We start from the raw sequence: 20466 nt of genomic DNA, 5'->3' as shown, positions 1-20466 counted from the left end.
TGAACAGGGCAAAGAATAGCTTGGGGAGAACAAAAATCTCAGGCTTTCTTAGGACCTGTTTAGACACTGTGTTCCTGGAAAGACAGTTTGTGTCATTCAACTTTATATCCCCAGTATCTAGGACGATACTTAATATATTGTAAGGGTTTTAATAAGTGATTACTGAGTGACCTGTTGGACAAAAGCACATCTCATCTGAAAAAATTCTACACTCTCTTTCACTGGATAATTTTAGACTAGATCGTAAACTCAGGAATCAACAGTGAAAATATCAGCAATGGGGAACAAAGCTTGGCTTCTCATCCCTGGCCATGAGTATAACATTGGTAATAGCTACCATTTATTGACCAGCATGAATTCTAGAGATAGTCTACCTAATTCTCAAGTAGATATAATTGGCTTTATTTTACTAGTAAGTAAACCTAGGTTAAATGACTTGGCCAAGGTCAAACAACTACTAAGTGGCCAAGTCAAGGATCAATCCATCCTAGAAGTGCCCAGTTCTAAAGCCTGCCCCTCTCTCCTCCATAGAGTAGAGCTTCCAAGCTCTACTCTAAGGAGATGGTTATTGGCAGGCAAGCCTAGGTCTTAAGGCCAATTCGATGGCCTTCTCTGACCTCACCTGTCTGCCACTGAAGGGCCAGCTCGTTTATCTACCTCGGTGCAGGAAACCAGGCCATCTCTATTTTACTGTACATATATCTGTTTCTAGTGCTCTAAGTACATATATTCTAAAACTGAAAATTTTATTTTGTTTATTTTTGTTTTAGAGACAGGGTCTCATTCTGTTGCCCAGGCTGCAGTGCAGTGGCACAATCACAGCTCACTGCAGACTTGAACTCCCAGACTCAAGGGATCCTCCTGCCTCAGCCTCCCAAGTAGCTAGGAATACAGGGGTGTGCCACTACACTTGGCTAATTTTTTTAGTTTTTGTGGAGAGAGGGTCTTGCTATGTTGCTCAGGCTGGTCTTTAACTCCTGGCCTCAAGTGACCCTCCTACCCTGGCTTCCCAAAGTGCTGACATTACAAGTGTAAGTCACTGTGCCCCGACCTGAAAATTTTATTTTAAAGGTGAATAAAGCTCAATCAAGTTCACAATTAATAAGGCATTTCTCCCACCACTTCTCTTTTCCAACATGAGCCATTTAACCAGACTACCAGATTCTGGAGATTCCCCACCACACCCAGCAAGGGCCTTCCTCCTTCACAGAAAGGAGAGGCATTGATTAATTATTGACTGATGGGCTACTACTCTTTAAAATGCAAGGTGGTAGCTTAATGGGGCTAAGAAAATAGCACTAAGATAAGAGAAAGAAAAAAGATGTCTCCTTTACGCTGAAAGGAAGCTCATTTTTTGTTTGTTTGTTTGTTTGTTTGTTTGGTTTGGTTTGGTTTTTGAGATGGAGTCTCGCTTTGTTGCCCAGGCTGAAGTGCAGCAATATAATCTTAGCTCACTGCAACTTCTGCCTCCTGGGTTCAAGTGATTCTCCTGCTTCAGTCTCCCAAACAGCTGGGACTATAGGCAGGAGCCACCATGCACAGCTAATTTTTGTATTTTTAGTAGAGATGGGGTTTCACCATGTTGGCCAGGCTGGTCTTCAACTCCTGACCTCAAGTGATCCACCCAACTCACCCTCTCAAAGTGCTTGGATTACAGGCATGAGCCACTGCACCTGGCCTCATTGTTTATTTTTTAAAGCAGAGGTGGAAATATTTACTTTGAATAGTTTTTTAAAATGGGATATAGAGCTCAAAAGTTAAAAAAAAACAACTCATTTTTAAACATAATAGTTAAATTATAATTTTTACATGAATTAACTTAATACAATATTTTAAATCTGATCGAAATATATATATAATAAATAATATATTATAAAATGTTTTAAGGTAAAAAGCAACAAAAACTAGAAATGCTTGTTAATAATGGTGATTAGCATGTGTCATTTTCATTCTAAAATAAAATATACACTAAGACCATTGATAGTCTTAGGATCTCTGGGCAATAATATTGTACTATTTCATCACAGTTACCTTTTAACAACTAGAGGGAACAATTTTTTTCAGTGTTAGGTAGTAAATGGTATTTTTAGAAATTCTTAAAAGTACTGTGCATTAAAGTGGTTCTTTTCTTGTTTTTGCATTTTTGAATATTCACATGTGGCCCAATGAATGTCCATCACTTGTGTATACACAATATACTACATATAAACATCTTAAATTGTTGCATTTTTCTATTTTTTATCTTTAAAAAGTGTACCATATTATTTATTTAATTATTTATTTTGAGATAAGGTCTGGCCTTGTTGCCCAGGCTGGAGTGCAGTGGCATGGCTCACTGCAGCCTCCTGCTCCTGGGCTCAAGCAATTCTCCCACCTCAGCTTCCCGAGTAGCTGGGACTACAGTCACGCGCCACCACACCCGGCTAATTTTTTGTATTTTTTAGTAGAGACAGAGTTTCACCACATCACTCAGGCTGGTCTCAAACTCCTGAGCTCAAGAAATCTTGAGCTCAAGAAACCTCGGCCTCCCAAAGTGCTAGGATTACAGGCATGAGCCACCATGCCTGGACAATATTTTTTCTATTTAGAAGAAATTCTACCTCTTAATTTTCTTCCAGAGAAACACACACATACACAATAAAAATCCACTTCTAAAAATGTTGCTTTTTAGATTTTAAAAAGTCTCAGGAGAAATGTGAGAGATACTGTCAGAGGGAGAAAATGAGGCCCATGTGTGAGGAGAGAGGGGCGGTGGCTATGCTCTGGGGCTCAGATCTGCATGGGAGATGTCAAAGTCATATGCCTTCAAAGCACTCATGAACAGAAACAAAGCCTGTGGCAGAAAACCTGGCCATGTAACTTTCCCCTGCAACCTAGAAGTCCAGAACAAGATCCCATTTTAGTTTCAACATAAAATTAAAAAAAAAAATCCTCTCTGTTACAGCTAGAGATGAATGAGCTTCACCTTCCAACAAAAGAACAAGAGTTAAAAAGAACTATTTCTAGGGTTTGGACAATTTAGTTTCCATATGAGGGTGGTTAGTCATTTAGACTCTCCCTGCTTGCATACTTGGCATCTGCAGTGATCTTTACTCATTTATCTGGCCCTACCTGCCTTTCTAAAGTTTTGCATTTGAATAGTAAGATAGCTGGGAATGGTGGGTGTGGAAAATTGTATTTTCCAAATTTGGCCACAATTGTGATCTTGCCACTCCCCTGTCAAGAAGTGGAGCTAATTAATTCCCCTTTCCTTGAAGCTTGAGCTGGTCTTATGATTTGCCTGCTACTAATAGAATGTAGTGGAAGTGAGGCTGGATGCTTTCCAAAGCCAGATCAGGAAAGGCCATATGGCTTTTACCTGGTTCTCTTGGGACATTTGCTCAGCCACCATGTAAGAAGACTGATGACTCAGGCCACCATGCTGAAGAGGCCATGTATAGGTAGTTTGGCAGACTAGGAGCCAGAGTTGCACCCAGTCTCTGAGCCATCCTTACCAAGACACCAGACATGTTAGAGAGGCTATCTTGGAGCCTCCGAAGTAGCCTATTTGTCAGCTGAATAACATTGAGTGACCTTAGTCAACCTCATGAAGAGCAGAAGAATCACCTAGCTGAGCCCTGACTAAATCCCCAACCTACAAAATCTGTAAAATATAAAATAGTTGCTGTTTTCAATCACTAAGTTTTGGGGAAGGTCACTGCACAGAAACAGTGACTAGAGCAGGGTCAACTAGGAGACACTAAATGAGAGGTGAATGACCAAAAGCCCACAACTGAAAGGAAAGGAGGATGGAAGAAACCTTGCACCAAGTTCAGAATGCAGTACTATTTCTAGCAAAATGGCATACCAGATGCCTTGACTAACTCTTCTATTGAAAAACAATTAAAATGCTAAACATAGCATCTAAAAACTGCTTTAAATGTACTAAACAGCTCGGAAAAGAGTAAAAAATACTTTGACAAGAATGAGTAAAAGAAGATCATGGCCAGAGAAATAAGGTAAGTGAGCAATGAAACTGGCTTTGACCTTGAGGGCACTTGTGTTAAATCTAGTGAATTTGAGCAGGCATCTTTATGATTTGGTGAAATACAGAAGACACACAAAACCCACTCAGGTCTAATAATTAATTCTCTCTCCATAAATTGGGAACCAAGGCATACCCTCAGTGTAAGGGTAAGCTAGAATATCTGATCCTCCAAGGACAAACAAAAAATTGCAAGCTGGTGCTTAGTAAGTAAGGGGATGGGCAGGGAGGGATGAAATGTACCCTGAAAATTTGAAGCCATGAGCTAAACATCACAGAGGTTTGCTGCTTCAATTCATAGTACTAAGGTAGTCTAAAATAACTCATTTTGACAATCTAGTTTAAAAATTATATTTTTAAATATAACAAAGGTTTCATTAAGAAAATGTACACATTCTAAACATATATATCTAATGACACACCTCACGATAAATGAAGCAAAATTAACAGAATTATAAGAAGTAAAAAAAAATCCACATAGTGGGAGATTTAACACATCTTGTTTGTTACCTGATGGATCAAACAGACGAAAAAATAACTAAGGCTACAGAAATCTGAATAGAACTAACAAGATTTAATTTACAGGAAAATTTGCACACCCTCAAACTGTAGAACACATATTGTTTTCAAGGACATGTGAGACATTTATAATTACTAAAAATCCCAATATGAAGGCCACATCCCAGACCAATGAGATCAGCATCTCTGGAGATGGGACCCAGACATCCACATTCTTTTTTTTTTTTTTTTTGAGACAGAGTCTTGCTTTGTCACCCAGGCTGGAGTGCAGTGGCGCGATCTCAGCTCACTGCAAGCTCCGCCTCCCGGGTTCACGCCATTCTCCTGCCTCAGCCTCCCAAGTAGCTAGGACTACAGGCGCCCGCCACCACGCCCGGCTAATTTTTTGTATTTTTAGTAGAGACGGGGTTTCACCGTGGTCTCGATCTCCTGACCTCATGATCTGCCCGCCTCGGCCTCCCAAAGTGCTGGGATTACAAGCGTGAGCCACCGCGCCTGGCCCAGACATCCACATTCTTAAAGAACTATAGGTGATTCCAATGTGTAGCCAAGGTTGCAAATCACTGACACACAGAGGCATTTCTAACTTTCAGTGCTTGTATCAGAAAGCAAGGAAGGATGAAAATTAATGATCTGGAGAGTCTATCTTAGGTTAGAACAGAACAGCCAATAAAGCCCAAAAAATCAGGAGGAAGAAGAGAAAAGAGCAAATAATGACATAGAAAACAAACATATAATACAGATGACCAAGCAAACTGAAAGCATATCTTATATCTTCCCCAAAAAAACAACTCCAGGTAAACAAAAAAGTTAAATACGAAAAGCAAAATTATAAACAATTTAGAAGACAGTATATGAGAATATATCTATCATTTTGGTATGCAAAGAATTTTTAAAACCAGAAACAAAATCATAAGCCATAAAGAAAAAGGTTGATAAATTCAACTGTAATAAGTTTAAGAATCTTGTTGGCCAGGTGCCATGGTTCACGCCTGTAATCCCAGCACTTTGGGAGGCCGAGACGGGCGGATCACAATGTCAGGAGATCAAGACCATCCTGGCTAACACGGTGAAACCCCGTCTCTACTAAAAATATTAAAAAAAAAAAAATAGCCGGGTGTGGTGGCGAGCACCTGTAGTCCCAGCTACTTGGGAGGCTGAAGCAGGAAAATGGCGTGAGCCCAGGAGGTGGAGCTTGCAGTGAGCCGAGATCGAGCCACAGCACTCCAGCCTGGGTGACACAGCAAGACTCCGTCTCAAAAAAAAAAAAAAAAAAAAAAAAAAAAAAAAGAATCTTGTTAAATCAATATTTGCGATGTATGTAACTGGAATATATGAAGAACTCCTATGAATCAGAAAAAATTGACAACACAAAAGAAAATGGGCAAAAGGCACTTAAGTGGAGTGGAATCCAAATGCCCAATAGGCATATGAAAATATGTTCAATCTCATTCATAATGAGCCAGAGGCAAAGTAAAAGCACAATGAGGTATGACTTCCTAGCTTCCTCAGCCTGTGCTCTCCCTCCGTCTTCAAGGGTCTGCTCCTTGCCTCTTCCACATAAGTACTGACCTGCTACTCCAATGATTTTTCCCACGCTATCAGTTACTGACTTTTCCGCCTGTATGTTCAACCTCTCCCTTTCTTTTGACCTTTTCACCGCACAAAAAATTGTTCAAGTATTTCCCATAAATTAAAAAAAAAAATCACTCCCTTGACACCTTTTCTCATTTTCCAAATTTACACACCCAAGCTTAATAACCTTCACGATCACCAGCCATACGTTGAATGACTGCCTCATCATACTTCAGAGCCCAAATTCTCAGGATTGTGTTTGATCCTTGTTGTCTCCACCACAGGCTTCCACCCATCAGGCCACCAAAATGCTCCCTCTCACCATGTCACTGCACACACATGGCCGTCCTCCCTGACACAGTCCTTCCAAGCTGCTGGGCTACCAGCTTCTCCTCTTTCCCCACTTCACGGACATTCTTCTGCTCCTTCTTCCTAAAACATCCCTGAAGTGCTTTTCTCAGCCTCCTTCTCTTCTATTCTTGTTCTGAACATTCTTCCTTTGTGATCTTACTCCTTCTTACTTTTCATTTCTACTTATGAGCTAAGGATTTCCGAATCTGTATCTCCAGTATGTGCTTGATGCATAGTAGGTATTTTAAATAATGAAGCTTCCTATTAAAAAGGGTCAGCACAGAGCACGATTAAATGCCTAGTTTTAGCATTAAGATGTGGCACGTTTAAGCAAAAGTACTTACGATTAAAAAAGAAAACTGGGTATAGCATGAATTTATTCAATACCAGATTTTGCCAAGAGAGAAAAATTAGAATAATTTAAAAACAAATGGTTGACACGAATCTTTGCCTATGGAACCATGGTACTAATAAGATAAAAGTCTTTCTACATTGATAGAACCCACTGTATATCTCATTTTTCAGGAATTGTGTGCAATGCTTTAGATAAGGGGTTGGTAAGGCTGACCTGCAGGCCAAATTTGGCCCACCATCTGTTTTTGTAGAAAAAGTTTTATTGGAACATACACATATCCATTCAATTACACATTGTGTGTGGCTGTTTTCATGCTACAATGGCAGAACTGGGCAGTTGCAACAAAGACTGTATGGCCCACATAGCCTAAACTATTTGCTGTCTTGTCATTTCTATTAAAAGTGTGCCAGTCTCGACGAAGATCAAACCTTTCTATTGTTAACATATCCCTTTAAAATGATAAGTTGTATAAGTTATATTTTCTAAGAGTAAGGATAAATCCTGTATGTGAGAAAGCCCTCCCCATCCAGGTATGAAAGCAGGTAGGTTATATGGTAAATAACTACTTTTCTCTGAGACTTAGTTGAAAGAACTACGTTGATATCACTAAATGTATCACTTAAGTGGCTTAAATAATCAGAGGCAGAAAACCGTTGTAATATTTGGTAAGATCTCGTCCCCTAGGATGACTTAAGTCGGGGGGATGTGGATATTGGAGCTTCCAGAAAAGCAATACAATCAACACAAAATCCACTGGGATTCTTGCCTTGTCTGCAGGTGTTAACCTGGCCCAGGGCTTGTCTGCTCGGCGGTCATAGTCAGGAGAATCCGTGACTTCTACGTACTCGTTAAATCGCAGGATCCTTCGAGCTTGTAGCTCTGCCACTGTGGGTCTCAGGCTGAGCTGCAGGAGGACAAGGAAAAAGGCAGAGTTCAGTAAACCACTTACAGCCTCACGGTGGCAAGTTTTCTATAGAGAACACTTCAAAGTTATGGTTAAATAAGGTCACTTTCAGGCATCAAAAAAAAAGGCAACAGCATCTTGGGAATTTCTAATGAGAACTAGAAAGCCATGTGCCCTAATTTTTGAGACTATAAAAAAATCATCATTTTAGATAGGTCACAGCCTTTGGCAACCACCTGCATTATGCTATTTTCCCCAACTTGCCTGGCACTGTGATAAAGGTCTATCATCCCTGACGCAAGGAACACGCAATGCACAGACACAATAGTAACCCAGATACAGAATGGCTGGTTTGGTGATTGAATTATGAAGGCAAAAGCCATGGAATTTTTAGAAATGGGAATAAAAACCTGTTCCTATAAATATTAAGCCCATACACTCAGAAATGTACAAAGTTATGACATAGAAAGGGTCCAATAAAGGGTGCGCCTACAGCACAGCTGTCCTTAAGATATTCACAACAAGGACAAGACCCCAATCGGACACATGCCCTTGGCCAGAAAAACCAATGTACAGGAATGGGGAGGGGAGAGTTGATGGAGAACTGTACTTCCTTGAGGCTATCACTGCTTAAAATCAACTCCAACCTTTAAGATACTTCTAACAACTTCAGTTCCTCCTTGTGATCTTTGTCAAATTCAGATTTTTAATTATATTGCTTTTCTCTCTGGGTCCTTTCTCAGACAGAAGAATAAGATTCTGACAGGTGAAAGAAAGCTGGCCCCCTGGTAAACAGGCATTATCTACTCTCTGCTACAGAGGTTCACTCCCATTTTGGTCTTTCTTAGTTGGGCGGTATCACAGTTATCTCTAGAGAGGTAGACTTAGACCTCAATTGTAGCCATAGGGTGCATTTTCATATATTTCCTCTCGTATATATACTCTGTATAAAGCCAGGCTACCCATCATCTAAGTGGTCCTTTCTGGAGATATTGCTTATTTTTTTTTTATTTAAACAGAGTGTGGTGGGGGGGGGTCTCTCTATGCTGCTCAGGCTGGTCTTGAACTCTCGGGATCAAGCGATTCTCCCATCTCAGCCTCCCAAAGTGCTGGGGTTACAGGAATAAGCCACAACACCTGTCCAGAGATATTCCTTATTTTGCACTGGGTCTACATTCTGTAGTCATTAACAGCCCTTTCCTGGGCCTCAGTTTCCTTCTGAACTAAGCCAATACTCTAATATTCAAAGCACTCAAGGACTTTTAGAAGGCCTCGGCCCATACCCTGAGCCCACTTGACAGAGATGTGCCAACTATGGCTCCCTCTATCTTCATAGAGCCATGGTAGGCAAGGGACAAGAGAGAGAATAATCTAAGTGATCTGTTATAGTCTAGTTGCTGTCCAATCTATGTTGCTAGCTTTTTGCTGCCACTTTGGGGCAAGTGGAAATAAGGAGGTAGAGAAGAAACCCTTCTCCTAAGAACTGGCTAGAAGGAAAGCGACCAATGGCAACATAGGTTAGAAATTCTCCATCCCGTCTTGTCCTCAGGACTGTCCTAGTCATGGGGCAGCTACCAGTGCTACGGGCTGACCTGCACCTACAGCATGGAGCTGTGTATGGTGGAGGCAAGTGGGTGCAGAGGGTAAGGGCAGGCACTGCTGCCTCATGGAGGGGCCCAGCTGGATTGAGAAAGATGATTTGTATCACAAGACTGTGCCCAGGGCAATGAGGAGGGGTGATTGATTGTCTACAGATGGAACTTAAGGGCCATTGAAGACTAGAGTCATTCCTAGAAACTGAGTCAATAAAGTCTTTCAGTTTGATCATTATTTGACATTTATGAGTTTTGAGAAAAAAATGATATTGTTTGGCTGTGTCCTCCCCCAAATCTCAACTTGAATTGTATCTCCAGAATTCCCACATGTTGCGGGAGGGACCCAGGGGGAGGTAATTGAATCATGGGGGCTGGTCTTTCCCATGCTATTCTCGTGATAGTGAATGAGTCTCATGAGATCTGATGGGTTTATCAGGGGTTTCTGCTTTTGCTTTCTCCTCATTTTATCTTGCTGCCACCATGTAAGAAATGCCTTTGCCTCCTTTTAGGATTCTGAGGCCTCCCCAGCCATGTGGGACTGTAAGTCCAATTACACCTCTTTTTCTTCCCAGTCTAGGGTATGCCTTTATCAGCATCATGAAAACAGATTAATACAGTAAATTGGTACCAGGAGTGGGATGTTCCTGAAAAGATACCCAAAAATGTGGAATCAACTTTGGAACTGGGTAACAGGCAGATGTTGGAACAGTTTGGAAGGCTCAGAAGATGATAGGAAATGTGGGAAAGTTTGGAACTTCCTAGAGACTTGTTGAATGGCTTTGACAAAAATGCTGATAGCAGTAGGGACAATAAGGTCCAGGCTGAGGTGTTCTCAGATAGAGATGAGGAACTTGTTGGGAATTGGAGCAAAGGTGACTCTTATTATATTTTAGCAAAGAGAATGGCAGCATTTTGCCCCTGCCCTAGAGATTTGTGGAACTTTGAACTTGAGAGAGATTTAGGGTATCTGGCAGAAGAAATTTCTAAGCAGCAAAGCATTCAAAAGGTGACTTGGGTGCTGTTAAAAGCATTCCGTTTTAAAAGGGAAACAAAGCATAAAAGTTCAGAAAATTTGCAGCCTGAAGATGCAGTAGAAAAGAACCCATTTTTTGAGGAGAAATTAAGCTGGCTGCAGAAATTTTCATAAGTAGGAAGGAGGCTAATATTAATCCTCAAGACCATGGGGAAAATGTCTCCAGGCCATGTCAGAGACCTTCATGACAGCTCCTCCCATCACAGGCCTGAAGGCCCAGGAAGAAAAAGTGGTTTTGTGGGCAGGGCCCAGGGTCCCTGTGCTGTGTGCAGCTTAGGGACTTGGTGCCCTGTGCCCGAGCCACTCCAGCTGTGGCTGAAAGGGGCAAATGTAGAGCTTGGGCTGTGGCTTCAGAGAGTGGAAGCCCCTAGCCTTGGCAGCTTCCATATGGTGCTGAGCTTGCGGGTGAACAGAAGTCAGAAATTGAGGTTTGGGAACCTCTGCCTAGATGCCCAGGCTGAAGTTTTTCATGGGCAGGGGTGGGGGGGTGCCTAATGGAGAACCTTTGCTAGGGCAGTGCAGAAGGGAAATGTGCGGTTGGAACCCCTACACAGAGTCCCTACTGGGGCACTGCCTAGTGGAGCTGTGCAAAGAGGGTCACTGTCCTCCAGACCCCAGAATGGTAGATCCACCAACAGCATGCACCATGTGTCTAGAAAAGCTGCAGACATTCAACACTAGCCTGTGAAAGCAGCCAAGAGGGAGGCTATACCCTGCAAAGCCACAGAGGCTGAGCTGCCCAAGACCATGGGAATCCACCTCTTGCATCAGTGTGACCTGGATGTGAGACCTGGATTCAAAGGAGATAATTTTGGAGCTTTAAAATTTGGCTGCCCCACTGGATTTCAGACTTGCCATGGGCCCTGCAACCCCTTTGTTTTGGCCAATATCTCCCATTTGGAACAGCTGTATTTACCCAATACCTGTACCCCCATTTTATCTAGGAAGTAACTAGCTTGCTTTTGATTTTACAAGCTCATGGGTGGAAGGGATTTGCCTTGTCTCAGATGAGACTTTGGACTGTGGACTTTGGGGTTAATGCCGAAATGAGTTAAGACTTTGGTGAACTGTTGGGAAGGCATGATTGGTTTTGAAATGTGAGGATGTGAGATTTGGAGGGGCCAGGGGCAGAATGATATGGTTTGGCTGTGTCCCCACCCAAATCTCAACTTGAATTGTATCTCCCAGAATTCCCACGTGTTCTGGGAGGGACCCAGGAGGAGGTAATTGAATCATGGGGCTCGGTCTTTCCCATTCTATTCTCGTGATAGTCAGAAAGTCTCACAAGATCTGATGTGTTTATCAGGGGTTTCCAATTTTGCTTCCTCCTCATTTTCTTTTGCTGCCACCATGTTAGAAGTGCCTTTTGCCTCCCGCCATGATTCTGAGGCCTCCCCAGCCATGTGGAACTATAAGTCCAATTAAATCTCTTTTTCTTCCCAGTCTCAGGTGTGTCTTTATCAGCAGTGTGAAAATGGACTAATACAATGGATAAATTAAGGATGTTTTTCCTTGAAAAACAGAACCAAACACTTTCAACATAGTCCCATAGCTTTTCTGTGGGAATGAAGCATTGCCTCCATCTGCCTTAGAATGCTTTTGTTGAAGACTCCCTGGCCAGCCCACAAAAATGTGGGTCAGGTCACACTTCATGAAGATGTCACATTTTAGTCACTTTATCCATTTTTAGGTGCATAAGGTATGCCTGAAGAATGATTAGAAGGATTTAAAATGAAATATAAACTCTGATGGTGCTTGATTTTTCCAAAGGCTATTACTTTTTTTAACACAGAAAAAAGTGATGGCCCTAACATCAGATTTATATATTCATAAATAAGTGGCAACAATTGTCTGAGTTTGGGAGGTAAGACATTTGTCAATCTGGGTAGCACTGTAGCAGGCAGGCTGGATGATCAAGTTCCCTTAATAAATTACTTACTTAGCTGTGATGTGGAATAGTGGGAAATCTTCAGGAGTAACAAAATACTTACTTGTTTAATATTTCCAACACTAAATGGAAAGTGTGAGCATTTTAAGAAATAATTTTTATCATAATTAAAAACTTTTTTTCACTTCTTTTTTCTTTTTTTTTTCATTGTTCTAATCAAGCGAGATTAATTTTTAATTAATTCTTTTTTTTTTGAAACAAGGTCTCACTATGGTGTCCAGGCTGGTCTTGACCTCCTGGGCTCAAGCAATCCTCCTGCCTCAGCTTCCAAGTAGCTGGGACTACAGGTGCGTGCCATTGCATCTGACTCAAAACAATTTTTTAAAATGGAAATACATGCATTGAAATGTTAGTAATGGCTGTCTCTGAATGAAAGATATGATTTTATTTTTTTCTTTTTTTGTATCTTTAAAAATTTTCACACAGAGTACATATTTTCACAGAGTAAATGCAATTTAAAACCCTTGTTAATTTTTCAAAATTAGCACAACATGCAATTATAAACATCATTCATAGCATGTGCATTATATTGATTTGTTTCATTTTATTTTATTTTTTTTGAGGCAGGGTCTCATTCTGTCTCCCAGCCTGGAGTGCAGTGGCACGATACCAGGTCACAGCAACCTCCGCCTCCCGAGCTGAAGCAATCTTCCCACCTCAGCCTCCTGAGTAGCTGGAACTACAGGCATGTGCCACCATGCCGGCTAATTTTTGTATTTTTTGTAGAGATAGGGTTTCACCATGTTGCCCAGGCTTGTGATTTTGATGTCTATGATTATAGACTAATAGGAATAATTATTTCTAAACATCTGATTTACACATACAAAGAGGATTAGTATTTTTTTTTAAAAAGTATATCTCAAAACACATATGCTCATTAATAGTCACGATTTCATTACCTTTCTGCTGAGTCTGCGTTTAAGTTCCATTTTTGCTTCTTGTTCCTCTTCTTCATTCTTTTCTGTTTATTAAAGGAGGAAAGTCATGATGACAGTTACTATAGATGATTTTATAATCAGAAAAGTGTATCAGGCCACAATCATGTGACTAACAAATAATGATCAAACACACCACCAACATTGTTAAAAAGTTGTCAAAATATTTTGTAGAAAGGTTGATCATCTTATATACACACACACACACACACACACACACATGCTTTTTTTGTAGGACTGGTTTGCTTTACTAATTTTAAACGTTTTTGCTTCCTGATGTCTTGTTGTATTCTTAAAAAAACCACAGGAGTGCCCATATTCTAATGAAAGCCCTCTATTGCTGATCATCTCATGGGCTTATAAGCACAATTTACCAGAATTCAGATAAAAATTTACTTCTGGATCTGGCCTTCATGTGAAAATCTGAGACACATTAAAAGAGCAAATTAGAACCATCCGATGCATGTCTGAGCTGCTGATTTCCACTCAAATCCAACCAAAATATTTGATTTGTCTTCCTTGGTTTCCATAGAAGCAGAATGTAAGCATTTCCTTGGACTTTGCTTTCAAACCAGAATGTTCTAAATGAGGTTATGATGTACTCTGGGTGGAAATTATTTATTTTCTTGTGACTTTGCCTTTCCAAAGTCTTCTCGTTCTCTAGTGATTCACCAAGTAGTACGATTTTATGCTGCCCAACAGATGGGATTTAAAGAAAAATGTTCAAAATTTTTAAAGAAATAAACACCCCTTCAGGTTTTGCTGATTGTTGCTTACTTGAGGAACTTCTCTCTGTTGCTTCGTTTAGCTAATCATCTGTTCGATCAGTGAGCATACATTTTGCTTCTTGGATACCGATGCTTATGAAAGATTATGTTTTAGAAAGTGCTATTATGAACTCTTTTGAAGGAAAATAACACTGTATAAAGCCTTGACCAAAAGGTTGGAAAAGGAAAACTTCTATTTGTTTATTTATTTATTTTTATTTTTATTTTATTTTTTGAGACGGAGTCTCGCCCTGTCACCCAGGCTAGAGTGCAGTGGTGCGACCTTGGCTCACCGCAACCTCCGCTTCCCGGGTTCAATTAAAAAAATTTTTTTTTAATCCATGACAGGTATGAAATATATTTATTTTAAAATTCAAATAGACTTCTTACAACTAAGACTATTTTTACTGTGAATAACATATCAGTATTCAATATTTGCAACATCTGTATTTGTTAGTTGAACAGGCTAAATTCTCTATCAGTTTTCCTTCTCTGAACAGGGAAAAGTTTCTATGTTCTTCTGAAATAATAACTTTAATGCATAAGAAAGAAGATGATTAGACAAAGAGTGGACGTAAACTGTAATCACCCACAAGACAAGAAACAATGAGTTAATATCCTTTCATTTTGTGCCAGTCAAACAAATTTAGTTATAATTTAAATTTCTTCCTATGAAAGTACTGTAGCTTTTTAATTGCTTCACAAAATATATATCCTTTCATATCCTTAAAAATGCATACTTAGGTTCAAAGAATTACCTCATATGAATTGGATAAAGCTTGTGAATTGTCAAAATACATAATAAACAAATGCCACACTGTGGTTCCTGTGATTCAAACCAGAGCTTTACAAGGTGACACGATAGTGAAAATAAAATTGTTGATATTGTTGATAAAAATTGATAATATTGTTAGTGATATTGATGACATTATTAATAAAAAGAAAAATATAATTCTTAGAACATTTTTGTCAATTCTTCCTATACAGTATTTATGCTATATTTTTAAGGTATTTTTCAAAGATTAAAAAATTGGATATAATACATCCCAAAGCTAACAAATGCTTCAGTCTTCATTAAATACGCAAAAATGACATTTCCTTGAAGGGAATATTTGAAAGTTTTGCCTTATTAAGCATATTGTTCAACTAGTGCTACCAGGTAACAGTAATGTCTAAAAAGAGAAGGGCCAAATGCAGTTAGGGAACTGAATTCATTTTTGACATCAGAAACTGACTTCTTTAAGTTTTCCATGTTCAAAATTGTACCTTTAGTGAAGTTAGAGGACGAGGGTGAGAGGTAGAGGGAAGCCAATATGACTGTTCCTCTGAATCTTTACTTTTATCTTGTAGAGATAGGCTGTCCCTATGTTGCCCAAGCTTGTCTTGATCTCCAGGACTCAAGTGATCCTCCCGCCTCAGCATCCCAAGTAGCTGGGATTACCAGCATGAGCTACCATGACAGCTTCTCTGAATCTTATTAAACAGTCATTGTAAAATCTCTCATAGAGTCAAGTTTAAACCTTAACCTTAGTATTTGAAAATTCACCAAGTTTTTTGTATGCTTCCTTCATTTTTTGATTCACTAGAGGACTAATTATAAAGTAGGATGCAAATCTTTCTGGTCAATTTAAACAGGCTGGCGAGATATTCATGAAGGAAGTGACGTGGTTCATTGACAAATCTTGCTCTCAGTGACTCTCATCAGAGCAGAGAGGGACAAACATTTCAGACGACCCGCAGGAAGCATTTCCGATAAAAAAACAAATAATACATGTGGTTAAACAGCAGCAAGCACCACAGGAAACCCGCCTGGCGAGCAATGTTACCCAGAGAATTTTGTGGATGAGCTAAAAGAAGAAAGAAAAGTACAAAAATACCAGCAATTGGAGTATTATCTTCTTGAGTTGTTAATTCAGATAAAATGGGTTCAAAAAGCCAAAATTTTTTGTGGATTTGTTTTCCTTTTTGCTTTTTACATGTTTCCATGTAAATGTTTTGTTTTTTTCAATTTGTGGTGGAGATGAGATCTCACTATGTTGCCCACGCTGGTCTCAAACTCCTGGCCTCAAGCAATTCTCCTGCCTTGGCCTCACAAAGCTTTGGGATTACAGGCATAAGCCACCTTACCTGGCCTCATGAGGGTGTTTTTAGCAAATGAAAAAACACACACAAACTTAAAGTGCACTAAAAAAAGTTGGATCAACAGATGCATAGATATGTCATAAAGCAAGATGTTAATGACAGACTATAGATGGTAGATATATGCGGATTTACTGTAAAATGCCTTCAACTTTTCTTCATGTTTAAAAATTTTCATAATAAAATGTTGGGGAAAAATATATGCAGAACTCAATGGCCTAATTCATTTTTCTCTATAGAAGACATAGCTAGAATTACATTCTCAGCTAAATACATAACCTTTCTTGATTAGCAAAAGTTGGCCTTTTAAGTACCAAAAGTTGCTTTCTATTTTATCAGTTTTTAGGAACTGGTTCTAAAATGAATAACTAAATATAATATAATATAATATAAATACATATATGTAATATGTCTTTTTAAAAAGCTCTAGTATCACCAAAATAATTAGGAAAGACATCAAGTAAGGACTGGCATGGTGAATTGACACTAAGAAATATAATTTGTCCTGTGGTCACCAGTGAAAACTAATGACATTTATTGGCATCTGACTCATGTTTATTGAACTAATGATAGGCTCTAAAAATTGTTGAATGTTTTATTCTGTGAATTAGTTTTCTAGTTTGCCAGAAAAGATGCCCTAGTTAGGGCCGGGCACGGTGGCTTACACCCGTAATTCCAGCACTTTGGGAGGCCGCGGCGGGTGAATCATGAGGTCAGGAGTTCGAGACCAGCCTAGCCAACATAGCAAAACCCCGCCTCTACTAAAAATACAAAAATTAGCCAGGCATGGTGATGTGCACCTGTAGTCCCAGCTACTCAGGGCGGCTGAGGCAGGAAAATCACTTGAACCCAGGAGGTGGAGGTTGCAGTGAGCCGAGATCGTGCCACTGCCCTCCAGCCTGGGCAACAGAGTGAGGCTCCATCTCAGAAAAAAAAAAAAAAAAAGATGACCTAGTTAAAGTAAACATCCTTAAAAACCACACTGTATCACATACTTTTCTACTGTTCTTGAACAAAAGCTGGGGATGAAACATACAAACAAACGAACAAGAACAATCTATGTGGAAGAACCAAGAGGCAAACGGGCTGAGTAGAGTGTTTGTAAGTTAGGCCATTCAGTTTCCTGTGACTGCTCAGGGAAAGATGACCTCTCCCAGTTTTCTTCTGTCTCTCTTGGCTGTACAATAGTGGGTCAGGAAATCATAAGCCAGTTATCAGCCTCTCCAGGCTGGAAATATGCCTCTGTTTCCAGAAATAAACATGCTTAGGTGAACTTAGAAGGAAGGAAAAAAAGGGCTGGAATCAAATCACTCTTTCCCAAACCTCCAGGAAAACGGGATATAAAGGCCAATGCAGCACTTAAGATCAACGCGCGATAAGTTTCTAGATCTATGAAACAGTTCCTCAGATAACCAAACTCCACTGTGGTTTGGCACTATTTATCTCACAGGATCAAGAAAGAATTACCCAAAATGTGCTCTTCCTTTTTTCTTCTAGGTATTTGATCAGGCATGCAGTAAGATATAATCTCTGTGTTTTTTAGGAGCTTAGGGTCTGCATTTGAGCATGCTTAAAACTTAATTCAGCAAGTATTTCCCAGGAACCTATCATGAAAAGCAATGAACCTTTTTGGTTTGTTTTGTTGTCAAAATTAGATGCTGCTTTTACTCTTCCTCAGCAAAGCAAAAACACAAAATTTTCCTTCTTTTCTAGCCGTGAATTTTTCCTCCTCCAAGTTGGCTCTTCTATACATTAGTAGCCACTTAAGTCCTTCCTGGAGCTGTATTCTAGTTATGTTCAAAAAAAAGCCAGAAAAAAGCATTCCAAAGAAAGTGATCCCATAGACTGGGTGGATGGTAGTTCCTCTCACTGGATGGTAGTTCATATTCATTGTTGAATTGATTTCGTACTAACAACTGTAATACAATATGCTACTAAAATCTTTCTTCCCTCAAGGAAAGAAAGTATCTTAGATTGGAGAGGAGGGGTCTTCTAGCAGGCCAAGATAACTCGAAAAGCCTGGCTGACAAGGATTTCCCCCACACCATGGGTCACTACCATTGCAGTACTATCCGGAGTTTTACCCATCCCTGTTCTTTGATATTTCATACAATAAAAAGATCTCTTGAAACTGGGTTAACAATATATAAAACTACAGCTAGGCTCAATTTAAAAATGTCCGTTTCTTAACTCATTGCAGTGCTTGACCACATTGACACACAGTAGCATGGCAAACTGTATTTCTATTAGCTTTATAGCTTTAACATACTAACTCCAATAAATTCTACTGCAGGGATGAGTAAAAACTAAAGTCAAAGAGAATAGAGGGAAAAACAGAATGGGAAAATAAAGTAGGAAAATGAATGGAGAACGTTTTAGTGCTGAGAAATTATAAACAACTCAAGAAGGAAGCCGAGTTATCATAACAGGAAAATGCAATGGATTGAAAATTTTGTTTTGAATTGAGCCATTTGTTAAACTAGCAAAAAACTGTATTATTAATAATAATACAGGAATGTTCGATTTGTTTCTTTGTGGATTCTTTTGGCCTTTTCTTTGACATTTATTTGCAAGAAGACTAGAGCCTTCTTTTTCTATTTAATATTTGGGTGAAAGAATACATGGAATATATTTTATCTTTCTTAAACACAACTGTCACGACCATGACTCTGGTCTAGGGGCAGATATAAGGCTCAAAGCCATAAAATCAAATATCAAATTCAAGAAGTTAAACAAAATATAAACAATTACATATAAATGTGACATAAATGGACTATTTCAGTCCATCTTGAGTAAATGAATATATGATGGTTTCTTACTGATAAATCGATCATCTGTAGAGGCAGCTTGTTAATGATTACACAAGGAATCATTCTATAGTATAGAATACTCACGTTTTAGGATGTTTCTTTGCTCTAATTCTTCAGTTGTGGGCCTCTGGCTCAGCCTCCTATGATGACAAAAAGGATATATTACAGGTTAAAAACAAGGTACCCTAGTAGGAGACTCAGAATAAAACAACAAAGCTCTATTTTTCATGTTTTGAGAAATAAAAATCCATTTTTAAAGCGGCAAAATAAAAGTCTCCTTCCCATTAGTTTGGAGACTACAGATCATGGCTGAGGCTGCTCACCAACCCCCATTACACAGTCTCCCTTCCTTTTAGCAACAGATCGGCCTGGATGTTAGCTAGGTACCTCACTACAGACTTCTGCCTCCCTAGAAGCCAGGTATCATGCTGTGACTGAGTTTCCGCAATGGGATATGAGCAGAATGATGTTTGTTACTTCCCCTTCTCATCCTTAAAATGCCTGGGTGCATGTTCCCTTCTTTCTCTTTCCTTTTTTCACAGGCTAGAACTTCAGCATGATGGTGTGAGCCAGCTTTGATCATGCAGATGAGACCATCTAGGGGATGGGAGAGCAGCAAGACAGAAGGAATGGGGCTGCCAGGCAGACTTCAAGGAGCCATGCTCCCACCCATACTGGATGGCCCACCTACCTGGGGACTGTCATGTGGAAAAGAAATACACATACCTAGTTTGAACCACTGTAGTTTTTGGTCTCTGCTACATCTTAGCTTATAGTCTAATTAATATATAGCTCATTAGGGTCTAAAATAGGATGCTGTGCCTGGCCGGGTAATCTTAATATTAAGTAGTACTACTAATTCTATATGTTTATGGCTATGACAGAAATGGTAAGAAGAATTGAAATTAATACTTTAAATATCTCAATAAAATGTTTGTTAAACTATGATCTTCATCAGAGCTACCTTGAAACTAACTTAATTGAGCAGACAAAGGAACTTGTTGAATATCTATGTCTATGCCAGCCAGGTTTTCTGCCATCCATGTCCCCATGTATCCTGTGCTACGTATCTGTATTATCAATATACTGTCTATTACACCCACAATAAGCCATCTTTCTTTTATTTATGGTGTCTCCCTCTGGAACGTCTTTCTCTCCTTTTCCATCTACTGAAATCTTACAGATGATTAAAATAATATCTTGAAGATACGTATTTGGCCTCTCCTGAAAGTGAGAATTAAAGGCTCCTGGTTCTTTGCTCATTTACAGCAGTTTATACACAGACTATACATCTATTAAAGCACTTATCACACAGGTAATTATAAAAATAATAATTACAGCTGAGTCATACTTTTAAAAATCCAGGTACTGTGCTAGGTGCTTAGCTTATATGATCTTGAATCCTTAAAATAATTCAGCAAGGTAGTAATTTTTTTTTTTTTTTTGAGATGGAGTCTCGCTCTGTTGCTCAGGCTGGAGTGCAGTGGCGCGATCTTGGCTCACTGCAAGCG

The 20466-nt window shown here is 39.5% G+C and overlaps 1 protein-coding gene across 6 annotated transcripts in view; it reads right to left on the bottom strand.

Annotated features, from left to right (window-relative positions):
* PHACTR2 (phosphatase and actin regulator 2) overlaps positions 1-20466 on the bottom strand; it is a 295326-nt gene that overhangs the window by 34703 nt on the left and 240157 nt on the right. For all 6 annotated transcript variants that reach the window (XM_055266059.2, XM_055266069.2, XM_055266034.2 and 3 more), the window contains 3 exons: positions 19040-19095; positions 13204-13265; positions 7591-7728 (listed from right to left, as the gene is read on the bottom strand). In XM_055266059.2, the coding sequence (XP_055122034.2) occupies positions 7591-7728; positions 13204-13265; positions 19040-19095 (256 nt within the window). The remainder of the gene's footprint in view (positions 1-7590; positions 7729-13203; positions 13266-19039; positions 19096-20466) is intronic.

Source organism: Symphalangus syndactylus, chromosome 2 (assembly GCF_028878055.3).
Source record: "Symphalangus syndactylus isolate Jambi chromosome 2, NHGRI_mSymSyn1-v2.1_pri, whole genome shotgun sequence".
Taxonomy (NCBI): Eukaryota; Metazoa; Chordata; class Mammalia; order Primates; family Hylobatidae; genus Symphalangus; species Symphalangus syndactylus.
Note: the sequence above shows the minus strand (reverse complement) of the source record. Positions and strands in the feature narration are given on the sequence as shown.